At 42.0% G+C, this 12,296-nt stretch overlaps 2 protein-coding genes and 3 non-coding genes across 5 annotated transcripts in view; 3 read left to right on the plus strand and 2 right to left on the minus strand.

Annotated features, from left to right (window-relative positions):
* Nucleotides 1-7,480, minus strand: part of LOC111660275 (junction-mediating and -regulatory protein-like) — a 16,365-nt gene extending 8,885 nt beyond the window's left edge. The window contains exons 1-2 of the mRNA XM_087175867.1: nucleotides 5,865-7,480; nucleotides 2,638-2,811 (exon numbers count right to left, since the gene is read on the minus strand). Coding sequence (XP_087031993.1) covers nucleotides 2,638-2,811; nucleotides 5,865-6,710 — 1,020 coding nt within the window. The 5' untranslated portion in view covers nucleotides 6,711-7,480. The remainder of the gene's footprint in view (nucleotides 1-2,637; nucleotides 2,812-5,864) is intronic.
* On the plus strand, nucleotides 663-734 carry trnaq-cug (transfer RNA glutamine (anticodon CUG)). Its single transcript has one exon. It is a non-coding gene; the product is annotated as a tRNA-Gln (tRNA).
* A 1,179-nt stretch (nucleotides 7,481-8,659) lies between the features above and the next one.
* Nucleotides 8,660-8,731, plus strand: trnaq-uug (transfer RNA glutamine (anticodon UUG)). Its single transcript has one exon. It is a non-coding gene; the product is annotated as a tRNA-Gln (tRNA).
* Nucleotides 8,732-9,354: 623 nt separating this feature from the next.
* Nucleotides 9,355-9,426, plus strand: trnaq-cug (transfer RNA glutamine (anticodon CUG)). Its single transcript has one exon. It is a non-coding gene; the product is annotated as a tRNA-Gln (tRNA).
* Nucleotides 9,427-9,534: 108 nt separating this feature from the next.
* LOC111660294 (betaine--homocysteine S-methyltransferase 1-like) overlaps nucleotides 9,535-12,296 on the minus strand; it is a 3,383-nt gene continuing 621 nt past the window's right edge. Inside the window, exons 2-8 of the mRNA XM_023413503.2 lie at nucleotides 12,093-12,225; nucleotides 11,846-11,958; nucleotides 11,564-11,755; nucleotides 11,340-11,487; nucleotides 11,054-11,236; nucleotides 10,422-10,650; nucleotides 9,535-10,185 (exon numbers count right to left, since the gene is read on the minus strand). Of these exons, the coding sequence (XP_023269271.1) occupies nucleotides 10,068-10,185; nucleotides 10,422-10,650; nucleotides 11,054-11,236; nucleotides 11,340-11,487; nucleotides 11,564-11,755; nucleotides 11,846-11,958; nucleotides 12,093-12,225 (1,116 nt within the window). The 3' untranslated portion in view covers nucleotides 9,535-10,067. The remainder of the gene's footprint in view (nucleotides 10,186-10,421; nucleotides 10,651-11,053; nucleotides 11,237-11,339; nucleotides 11,488-11,563; nucleotides 11,756-11,845; nucleotides 11,959-12,092; nucleotides 12,226-12,296) is intronic.

Genomic DNA, 12,296 nt, shown 5'->3' on the forward strand with positions numbered 1-12,296 from the left:
ATTTGACACCTACAACAAACACATTACGCAGCATAAACACACAGTGCAATGGACAGAACAATTAACTTAACTATTAAGTTATTAGGATCTGTGGTGTAATGGTTACAACTCTGGACTTTGACACCAGCGATCTAAATTCAAATCTCAGCACAATTTCAGAAACTAACTTGTCATAACTTGCAAAAACAGTTCCACTACAGCTAAAATATTTTGACATACTATACACTGACACTCCTCAAATTAAGGCCACACACTCTCTCACTAGGGCTGCCTCTAGTTTCCTGTCAGTCAAACCATGAAACCCACAAATCGTCAAATCATATCTTTTTGTTAACTGATGGACAAAATGAGAAATCAACATGCATTGTGTATAAATATTACATGGAGAGTGCAACTATACTATCTGCTCCTCCTTGTTATTCTTGTCTGCATATTGAGGAGGACAAACTGCCTAAATGTAAAAATGTTTACTGAGAGGCTCTTAACACGTTCACACATATGGCAGTGTCTAAAATGATCAATTTGAATCAATTTCCAATGTGCAGCTGAAGATGTTTATTCAAGGAAAGGAAATAGAAGAGCTACAGATGCTGTAGGCTTTAAATAAACCCAAAAGAACAGGTTTACCAGCCAGTCCTCCCCACCTCCCCACACAAGCAGGAGGTTCCATGGTGTAATGGTTAGCACTCTGGACTCTGAATCCAGCGATCCGAGTTCAAATCTCGGTGGGACCTGCATATTTTGCAGCCCTCCTTTCTGGCATGGCTGCTCAGAGAATATGAACCCAAGAGTGCAGCAGCAGAGAGACAGGAAGGAAGGTTGTCCGCTCTGACAAAAACAACTGGGGAGTGAAATACTAATCAACTTTGACCATTTACAAATGAAGTGGGTTAAAGCTGGTAATAGTTTCCTGGTTTGTACAAAAAAAGAGTGACATGTACAGAATGCAGGTTTCCTTTCTGCAGCTCTCTGAACTGAAAAGTGAGTCAGGACTATGCTATCTAATTACTACTCAGTCCACAGGACAAGTGAAAATAAAGGACATAGTGTAACATCTATTCAGTAAATGAGTTCAGAAATAGGCAGTAATACAAAACTGTACATATCTTATCACTACGTCCTATCAGTTATCTCAGCCTAACAATATTTTTTTCTCGATTACTTACATGAAATTCAAGATAATTTTGTCATATATTAAAATCAATTTTTTTTTGCTTTTATAAATCTGATTATAGTGATTATAAGAAGTGACGGAAGTGACGGAAATGCCTTGATTTGATCGGCCTCATTGGCCCTTATTTCCATAATTCATAGCAAGCCACTAAAATACGCCAACGTGTGAAATTTTTTGTACAAAAATCTTACTCAGCTTAGATTACACCCTGCTTACATTACTTTCTTTAGCTGACGCTGGAGGTTCACACCTCCCCAGAGGAAGTAGAGTTGAGAACATTTATTCAGTCACACCTTAACTGAAGAGCTCTTTAATTTCACTGTCCATCTTTCCATTTCTGCTGCATGCCTGCTGATCCCAGTGCGTCAGCATCAACCTGTATCTGCAGTAAACCTATAGGACTAAACACAGCATGACTTATTCATGTCTCTGTGAGACTTCAGGAAATTGGAGATCCATGGGGCTCCAGTCTTGCTCACAGCATGTCACTCAATCCCCCCCCCCCTCGCCTGCCACATCCCAGAAGTGTTTCAGATACTGCGGAACAGGATAAAACTAACAGGAAGATGTTCATATCCAAGGCTAGAAAAAGCTAGGCTATAGGTGTTCTTTGTTGACGGATGTTATGTGGTAATGTGATACTGAAGCTTTTTTTTTTTTTATTACTGATGTGCTGTGTTTGTGAGTCAGGGAGCTAAATATAAATGTGCCATCAGCACTGCAACGATTGAACAAAGCCTTTCCACCATTTATCCATTCACCAGCCTCCGTCTGCTCTTTGCAATTAGATACATCTCACCCCCTCCCACTGCTTTACTAACCATGAGCATCCTATAAAATCCTAGAGGAGAATACATTTTGCATAAAAAGCTAAAAAAGCTAAAAAAAACCTGTGGATAAATATACACAATTTTTAGGGGCATGTGATTTTCCTGTGAGCACCCATTTGACCGGTGCCTGTAGAGAGATACAAAAATGCATCAAGGAATCTAGCTCCATCTGCACAATAGCAAAGGTTCCCACGGATGCCAGTTAAGCAGAGCATCTGAATAACCACTTGAGTCCCACATGATTCACATGGTCGACTACAACAGGGCCAAACTACCAGAAACAACACAAAAAACTATTTTTGTCATTTTTGTCTTTGCCATTTTCTCCTAGTTGGATTTCACCAATACCACTCACCATTTCTTCACTTCTGAAGTCAACTGGTCATCTGTGTTTGTGTGTATACTGTGTACTTATCAGTGGAGCATCAGAAAGTTGAAGAGGCTTGGTGAGATGCCAAAGAGGTCTTGGGCAAATACTGGGTCACTACAGGATTTTGGCCCACACTCTGTTCAAGACTTATGAATGCCGTTGTTATGGGATAAATCCCCCCGAAAATGTGTCACATGTAGAGCAGTCTCTGTTAATGTGTGTTCATTCGTGTACAGTGCACTTTAACAGCTGCGGATTGTTACCTTGATCTGCTGTCTGCGTAGCATTGCTAGTTCCCTCATGTCTCTGAAAGGCTGCAGCAGATACTGGTAGAGCTGTGTCGAGGCATCCAGCAGACCTCCGTAGGCTTGGTCTTCTTCCTCATACAGCTCCAACAGCTCCACCATACTGTCCATGCTCTTGTGCTTCTCCAGCAGCTGCAGCACATAAACACACACAAGGAGTTAGTTATTACTTATTATAGTCAACATACAAACAGCTTTCAGAATATCAAAACATTTGATAGCCACTTTTAAAATCTCTTTAAGACCTTGTTAAGCAGAGGGCAAACATACTGTTCGTAGCCTGCAGATGTAATGTAACATGTTTCCATCTGTCTGTATAAGAGTGTTACAGCTGTCACAGATAACCTGAGTCAACAAAAGCCAGAAGATCAAACTTAAATACATCTTTTAATGTCACTCACCACTAACTGGAAACTTGCACCTCGCTGTCAGACTACAAGGGATGCTTTGTGTAACAGTAAATAATAGGAGTGTATCTGAGTGTATTCAATGAGCAGAGTCCTTTCTGCTGCTGGGAATATGATCAATACACACACAGACTGAACAATCCTGTAGGCTACCAGCAAGCACAGAAATAGCCATTAACTCAGCCCTCAAATGCAGCAGGAGGATCGATGTGTGTGTGTGTGTGTGTGTGTGTGTGTGTGTGTGTGTGTGTGTGTGTGTGTGTGTGTGAGATCCTACGACACAACAAACTGCAACGGTGTTTAAATGAATTACATAGCACTGTCACTGCAGACAGAAGAGCTCGGGCTGTGATAAAGAGCTGAATACGATCAGTAGCTTCTCCTTCAGACACCTTCAAGCAAAGTGTTTGTTCTTTTTTTTCTTTTTTTTCTTTGCTCAGGAAGGATAGTAAGGCAACACTTCCTGTGGCTGGTTTTCTGTCTTTATCTTTTTATTCTCAGTGAATGTGAGTGTGTTTCTAAACTACACGAATGGGAGTGGGTGTGGGACTGACTATGTGAAATGACATGTGGGTGATTCGTCTATTCTGCTCACGGCCTCTTTTCTCTGCCAAAAGCAGAGCTGAGAGGAAACGCCTTGGCCAGAAAACCATGTAAACACATCAGTGTAAATGGATGTAGTCTTTTAACTCTTACTTTTGCAATGAGAGTAAACCCAGAGGCAGATACCCCACTTGTTATACTGTGACCTTGCTGTCCTTAAGCTTGACAGAAAGTACAATACTACATGTATAAGAAAGATATTTATTCCATAAACACAGGTAGTACTCAATCTACCAGCCACTATAATTGCCAGGAGTAATGCTGTGATGCTAATAATGGAAAACTCCACTTCCATTATTGCTCTCTCTCCCCTGCTCTCTCAAAGGACTTCTTGCACTGTCTGGCTCCACGAGTCAAGGATTCATTACTCTAGCGCCATTGATAGGTGAGACAATGTGAGAGTCAGTGAGTATCAATATAGTGTCTGTTTATATTGAAGTAGTTAATCAACCACTAGCTGCTGCTGCTGGTGTGTAAGAAGAGCAGGCCTGCAGCGTGTATGGTGTCTGGATCATGTCCTCACTGTGTCAACTCAAAGATATGTAGCAGAACTTATCATTTAAACATTGATGGAAGCGTTTGATTATATTACATACATACAGAAGTGTTTTACAGAAATGTCAAAGACATCTTTCATAACTTTTCATAAAATGCATGCAGAACTCATATTTACTACCGCACATTTGTCGTATTAAGAACGTGAAAAAATCAGTGACACAGTTTTTTTTCCCCCTTAAAACCATAAATGTTCTGCATGATAATCCCCGTCTGAACAAACCAGGTGGGTTCTATATTATTGTATGTTATTTGACACAGTAATGAGTTTTCTAAATTCTTAATTCTTGTTTTTTTTTCAAGACTAATGCTTTTTCACTCTCCTCCAGTGCAGACTAAAACAAAAGGATGTGTAGAATTTGAGTGTTCACCTGTTTTATGTAGTTTTCAGAGGAAAATATAACAAATTTATCTGTATTCATCAAACAGTTCTTTCTTGAGATGTGCCACAAACCCATCAACAGAAAGACAGAATTATCTACAGTATAATATGCACAAAAGAGAGAGAAATCTGATATATAACATTGTCCAACAAGTCCTGGTAGTAACCAGCGCTCACGGATGATGACTTTGCACATTACATTGAAGGGTTAATTCCAAAAGGAAAGAAGCACTTGAACTGTGTTTGTGTGAATGTGAATGTGTGTGTGTGTGTGTGTGTGTGTGTGTGTGTGTGTGTGTGTGCATATGCGTGTTTGTGTGTGTGTGTGTGGGAGCAACTGACTCTCAGTTGTCTAAGCAGCAGACAGCGACTTACAGTATACAGTTGAAATTCTTCCTCTGTTAATAGCTGGACAGTGGGACTGGTCCCTGCACTGATTTTCGGATTATTTCTTTCATAGGAGTGAAAGAAATAATGCAAACACTTGTCAGTGTCCCTGTCAGTTAGATGATCACTGTGTGTGGGTGTTTAAGGACATATCCATTTATTGTTGTCTTGCCTGTGCTTATAGAGACTAGATTGAAGTATACCTTGTTTGATACTGAAACTTGTGGTGACCTCTTTGTTCTCACAGACCTCAGTTCTTGATGATGCAAACCAAGTCAGCTTCTCTTAGTTGGCTTAAAAGTCCACATGCTTATTTTACCTCTCATATACCAACGCAAAGAAGTTAAAGACCGGACAGCCTCTCAGTTTTTCATTGATAATGTGACATGCATGGACTGGATGGTCTGGATTATTAAACTTTGTCACATAAGGAAATACATAATCAAAGTGATGCTTAAAATATACTTCTATAGTGTTTGTGTGACTTATGAAGATCATCATCACAGTGTCACAGTCATTTTGTGTCTGTATACTACATTGTTTTGTACTTGTTTTGTACTTGTTTTGTATGCAATCAATTTAATTATATCTATTAAATACCCATCTACCTCAGATTAATGGTTAGTGCATCACACTTCCCGACTACCATTTTGTCACAACAGAGTTTCAGCAGTAACCCAGCTGGTGTGCACAGTACAGTAGAAAGACAGCGTTTGTACTGGGATGCTCCTAGTTGTCCAGATGTGCGACTGTGTGAATGCGAGTTGCAGAGAGGGACTATGCACAGACTTTGTCAACAGGAAGCGGATATAATCATGGAGATGCTGTGGGAGGATCACAGAAACTCTCACCTCTTGCAGATGTTTTGTTGCACGGTTGAGCGCCTCCTCGTACCCGGACTGCCTCAGCTCGCTCAGGCTCTCGTAGTACTCGTCTGGGTCGTCGTTTTCCGTGAACAGAACCTGCGAGAGGATCTTCCACCCACACGTATCGAGCGCATGGCCCAGGTACACCTGTAAACTATAGCACAGCTCATCCATCTCGGGCTCGGATACCTCCGCCGGCCCGAACAGCACCGTCCACATCCCGGCTGGTTCCTCCGGAAAGACCGGCAGGCAAGGCTCCAGGTCCGAGTTAACCGAGCACAGCTGCTGGTGGATTGCCCGCAGGTCCTGGAAGGAAAAGAGCCCGGCCCAGCTGCAATCCTCCCTGCTCAGACTGTCCAGCTCCTCCAGGTCCAAGCTGTCCACTGCGGGGGACAGTTGGTCCTCTCTTAGTGATTTCAACACCTCGGTGTCAGGACTGACGGGAGGTGCTGCAGATTTAATCGCAGTTTGAATTTTGACAGGACTTGGTCTGGTTGTTATCACGGACTTGGTTTTAGGGCTGCTTCTGCTGCTGCTGCCTTTCATCCCAGCCTCCCTGGCTCCTTTGCCAGGACTCCTAGATACTTTATCCCTGACCGGACTTTCGGGCCATTTTGTTTTGTCCCCATCCTGGCTAGTCCCCTCCGCCAGAGGGTCCCTACCAAAGCTTCTCCTCTGCACCGTCCTGTTATGACACGTTATGGCAAATTTACCTTCCACTTCATTCCAGGCGACGATAAAGACGAATTTATGCTTTTCCTTCTCCTCAAACGCATTTGGACGAACAGCCACCCACCCCGACTCCAAATTATCCTCCATTGTGAAGGACATCTCTGCAAAGTGATGAAACAGAAATAACAACAAACCCTGCGCCTGCACTGTCTGAAAGTCGGATGCAGCGTGGTAAAAACAGTGTGCGTTATTACAGTGTTTACCAAACACCGTCCTCTCTGCGGGGATATTTTGGCTGAAGGTCTATCCTCCTTCGCTCAAGCGGATGAATTTGGAGCAGTGCGGTGTCGTTTCCCATCTCTGGCCCACCTGCTTTCAACTCGGGTGTCTGACTTGCCTATCCCAGCCCTCCTGACAGTGCTATCCTCGTCATTAGCTTGTCTCCGACTCTGACACACAACATGCGACAGTGTGTTTACCAGGTCCGACGCTCGATCCGCCTGTCAGCTGTGCCCCGTTATGCTCGATCTCTCGGCTCCGGTCCTCCCTTCTCATCACAAAGTAACGACGGGATCCTGAAGCAGCGGCGCACATCGTTTAGACTCAACAACCCGAGGCCACGGAGAAGCGTGACAACGGGCTTTGTCCAGTCCTCAGGAAGGTTAACATCGTCTCCAAACTCGTAACGTTACCATGTTTTCTTCATCGTTTGCCCAACAAGACCTCATACGCAAAATAATGGTGCTGCTTTCACGTGCAGTGAGAAATATCGGAATTCCCATAAATCGCCGTTTGATGACACAAGATACGAATGAACCAAAGTCGAGAACAACTCTGTGGATCATTTATCATAACATAAAATTCTCATATATCTCTGAGGATAACTCTCCTTTTGACTATCACCGGTCATTTGCCCTTATTTTTCTGCTGCCATAATCCGTTTAATATGTGACATGGCGTAGTGTTGTTATTAGGGTGTGTTAATGAAAGTAAGCTGCAATCAAGCTGTATTCTTGCTAGACAGGGCGGAGAGCAGATTGAAGTAGCTCTTTCCTGAGAGCACGTGAAGGCAACATTAGAATCTCAATTTTAGCAGGGCACGTAAGGACGTGCTGACGTTTTGGCTTGAGCATTGTGGGGTGTTTTGCAGAGTCTGTAGCTGCAGCATCATGGACAGTATGCTTGCAAAAAAACAACAACAAACAAACAAACAAAACAATGTAGCTCTTCTCTCAAATGTATAAATGAGTGAACAGATAAATAATTACCAGTAAAATATTTCAACAGTTACATTTACAAAATTAAGGCATTATTGATAAGATATAGTCCACAAACAATTATTTCCGAAAGCCATTCAAGTAATCCTGAAATAAACGTTAGAAAAATGCTGTACAAAATGTGTCATATAAACTGCGAAGTAGCCACAGAAAGATGCATCAAGTTGAAGTGTGGTTGAAGTGTGGGAGAGAGCTGCTGACTTGTCATTGTTTACACACATTGGCTGGACTGTTTCAGAGGACAGGAATGGAAAGCGTTCCCCTTTAATGGTCACAGCCTCGAGACAGAAAAAGCCAGTCTGCATAATGGGTTCTAACAGAGTTTACCTCTGCTGTGATGGGCCCTGACCATGACCTATGGCAATTCATTTAAATTTTCTCAATCAAGAGCTTATGAAATACTAATTTATGATTATCTGGCTAAGAATAATGTGTAGCAGAGAGAAGGGTTTTGGGACAGTGATAGGCTGCAGTAATTGTGAGGAACCAAGAGGCAACAACAGCAACTACCACAGCCAAACCCAAACCCTGAAGTACATTCACTCTTTGAATTGGAGCCAACAAAAATGTAAGAAGTGTAAAGTAAGATTCCTTGATCTTCATCTTTGACAAACTAAGTAGTGTTAATAGTACTTTTAAAACCCACATGGCTGGACTCACAGCGACAACTGCAGTGGGAAAAAACATTGTGAAACAGGGAAAAGTTAGGAGATTATGTGTACTGGAAATCCTTTTATACTTAGTTTTGAAGTCAAGAATCTTGAATAAAAAGAATTAAAGACATAGGCCTTATACCAAGTACTTTGAAAATTAGACTATGTTGTAATACATGGTTCCATGGTGTAATGGTTAGCACTCTGGACTTTGAATCCAGCGATCCGAGTTCAAATCTCGGTGGAACCTCACGGTTTTGAAAGAGATTTATCATATCAAACGGACCCATTTAATATCATTTATCCCTAACCCTATTCACAGCAGGTAAGCACGAACAGCATATGAAAGCTCGACTAGAAGTACTGCATACATATAGTATGTCATGTATATACACATACATTACACAGTTAGTCGATATTAAGGAATTAATTTAATAAATGAATATTTATAGAGGGACATAAATTAGGCCAAACCCGATGAAGTCCGATAAGTCAAATTGATTGATCCATTTTAAATTTCGACATGTATTTATTTAAATATTTTTGCGTTCAGCGTTGTTTATTGTGAGGCACAAAAGGTCAGTACGACTGTGCCTTATGTCTTATTTTAATCAACTTAAATTATGAGCTGTCAGCAAAGACAGGAAGCCATATCTATGAAAAAGAAAATCAGTGATCTTTTTCTGTTTCCTGTTGCAGTTTAACATTTAGTAATGAAAAGTTTGGCATGAAATGGTGGTGCTCATACTTCTAAATAGTAAAAAGCCTTGCATCAAACTTTTAATTCAACTAAACTTTGTGAAATATACAGGGCAAATTCCGGTCCCCAGTCCAATTCTGACGATTACCAGCCGGGGGCACAGGTTCACATATGGTTCCATGGTGTAATGGTTAGCACTCTGGACTCTGAATCCAGCGATCCGAGTTCAAATCTCGGTGGGACCTGAGGTTTTTGACCCAGGTTTTCAATCTTGACATCAACTGACAGCAACAAAATAGTCACAAAAAAGACAATAATGCAAAATGTGCAGATGACCACAGAAGAAGAAAGAATGGATTACCTCATATATTAAGTTTTATTACCTTTCTCTGAACTTAACCTGACTTTTACCCTGACTCAGGGTAATAAGTAACACACTGATAAAGGTAAAGATCTTTGTTTTTCTGAGGTGCATTTATGTACGACATTTGGCTAACACATTAACATCAAAATACCCTCATACAATGAGAAACAGTATTGCATTAACTAGTGATAAGACCAGCGGCATTTCTATGTACACTCTATGTTAGTAGGTTTATGAATAGTGTGCATAGTTACGGAACAGAAAAAAGAAAGAGAGGCAGTTACACGATTACACCCAAGTTACAGTGAGCATATGGTGTACAGTTTCTGAGCCACCTCAACACAACGCCAAATAATAAAGTAAGGACACTGAGAGGGAATGTTGAGCTTTGGGAAAGGACAAAATGTTTGATGAAATACCTAATTTGTTTGTAATTCTAAATATCAAAAAAGGTGGATAACCTGTTAGTAAAAATATAAAAACTACGACATTAAGTATCTACTGAATTGTAGATACAAACAATTATGATGGTATGTTGGACTTGAGCTGCTTCTCGTAGTCGTCGGCTGGTGTGGCCATGGAGGGGCATTTGGGACGTCCAGTAGCAGGCAAGAGGTTTTCCCAGTAGTCCCGATGAGCCCTAGGACAAATTTTGAGTTTAGTTGGTGATAATCCAACACCTGTGCAGAGCAGAAACACACACCGATACTTTTTACATCCTTTACTATGATAACTGTCACTACGCCACCATACATTATGTACAATATGAGCCAATGTTTCAGTCTTTTGTCCACGTTTAATGCAGATGCTGCAGCGAAATTTAAAAAGAGCTGACTAATGTGCACATGCAGAAGCCGCGTTCCTGCTCAGTCTTACCTGGCTCTGACCCAGGGTTTAGTGTGCATCTCCAACCCAGCTCCCCAGAGTCCGTGCTTCTCTGAAGCTGGAGGGAGTGATCCTCTCTCTGCAGACAGCTCTTCTGCTATAGCTCTAATATGGTAGGGCTCGAATCCACAGCAGCCACCGATGTACCGGATTCCTGCATTGTAGGCCTCTCTGACGTATTTATGAACGTCCCAGCGGGTGATTACTCTGGTCTCCAGTGCTGAGAGGAGAATGACATATTCAAGTGAGGGCATTTTGTTGCGACGATGCTCTCATCAAACTGTATACGGGGAGTTTAAGGTAGCTCTACACCCAAATACTGCTTCCATACTTAAATTAAATATACAAAAATACAATAACAAATGCAAATTGCAAACTAACAGTCACACACAGCAAGGTTGTTTTATTGCAGGACCATTTAATTCCAGACCCTGTTTGGTCAACTTAGTTTTATGTAAATATTTAATATTGGGATCTCTTTAAACCATATTTTTAGTTTCCTTTTTCGTGCAAAAACATACAGTAGATTACATGAATGTACTGTAATAATAATGATGATGAAGTAATTGAATATAAAACAATATTTTCTTTATTCTATGCAAAACAAATATAGAAATGCTAACCGAAGGGGTACTCAGGGAGGCTGGTGTATCCACCGAAGTTGCACTCAGGTGTGTGAAAGCCCAGTGGCTGGATCATGAGATGGGCTCTGAGACCAGCTTTCTCTAATCCCTCTTTCATCAGCTTCACTGTACGAACGCACGTCAGAGGGTCGAGGTGGCAGTTCACTCCAACAATGTCAGCTCCTGCGCACAAATGCATGCACATGAAACACATTCAGATTGTACAGCTAAAACACAACGTGAGACTCGCTGACCAGAAGTAACACAACACAGAAGGTCGGTGTACCGGCTCTGACCAGCCTGACAGCGCACTCTCCAGGTGGGACTCCCTGCATGTCTCCTTGAGGGGAGATGCACAGTGTTGCACCCACTGGTTTGCCGCTGCTCTTCATCACCTCCACTGCCCACACTGCCTCTTCTACATGATCGACAAACTGCGGGAGAAATGTGCATGGGATCATTAAAACTTCACTCGGGACAAGAAGCAGTAGAATTAAGATCTGCTCGTACCTCTACTATAAAGAAATCAATGTCCTTTTTAAGGAAGTCATCCATTTGTTTCTTAAAGATGGCCTTGACCTCGGCCTCACTGCGACTCTTCACATAACAGGGAGTCTTAGACACGCACCCAGCGACTAGTGCATCACCCTCATTGGCTACCTCCCTGGCCAGGTCACAGGCTGCCTCATTGATCTGAGCTCCCTGAGTCAGAAGAGAACAGACTGGAGTCGTCTAATGTGAGCAAAATAATGATGTTTAAAGATTTTGTAATTTATTTATTTTTTTACGTACAGTTACGTTGGTGACATTGCCACTGATCTCCAGCTTATCCTCACTGCAGTAGAAAGTGAACGTCTGAAGCACATTTGCTCCTGCTCTCAGAAACTCCCTGTGTAGCTGCCGAACTGACAGAGCGAGGAAGAGACAAGGCTCGACTTATTGAGAAAGCACAGGCAAATAAAGACAGATAAAAAGAAAAGCAAACCTGATATGTTTACCTGCTGATATGTTAATAAATAACTGAGTATGTCAAAAGTACCAGCTTCAGGGTGCTCAACAGCAGCCTCAGGGGTCCAGTGTCCTGCCTTCACATAGCCACGTCGCTCTAGCTGCAGCACGTAACCTCCATCTCCTACAACCACCTCCCCAGCATTCAAACGCTCCAAGATACCCTGGATGCAGGAATACACACACACACACACACACACACACACACACACACACACACACACACACACACACA

Source organism: Seriola lalandi, unplaced genomic scaffold, assembly GCF_002814215.2.
Source record: "Seriola lalandi dorsalis isolate HSWRI2012SDOR001 ecotype SW California unplaced genomic scaffold, Sedor1 jcf7180002054517, whole genome shotgun sequence".
NCBI lineage: Eukaryota > Metazoa > Chordata > Actinopteri > Carangiformes > Carangidae > Seriola > Seriola lalandi.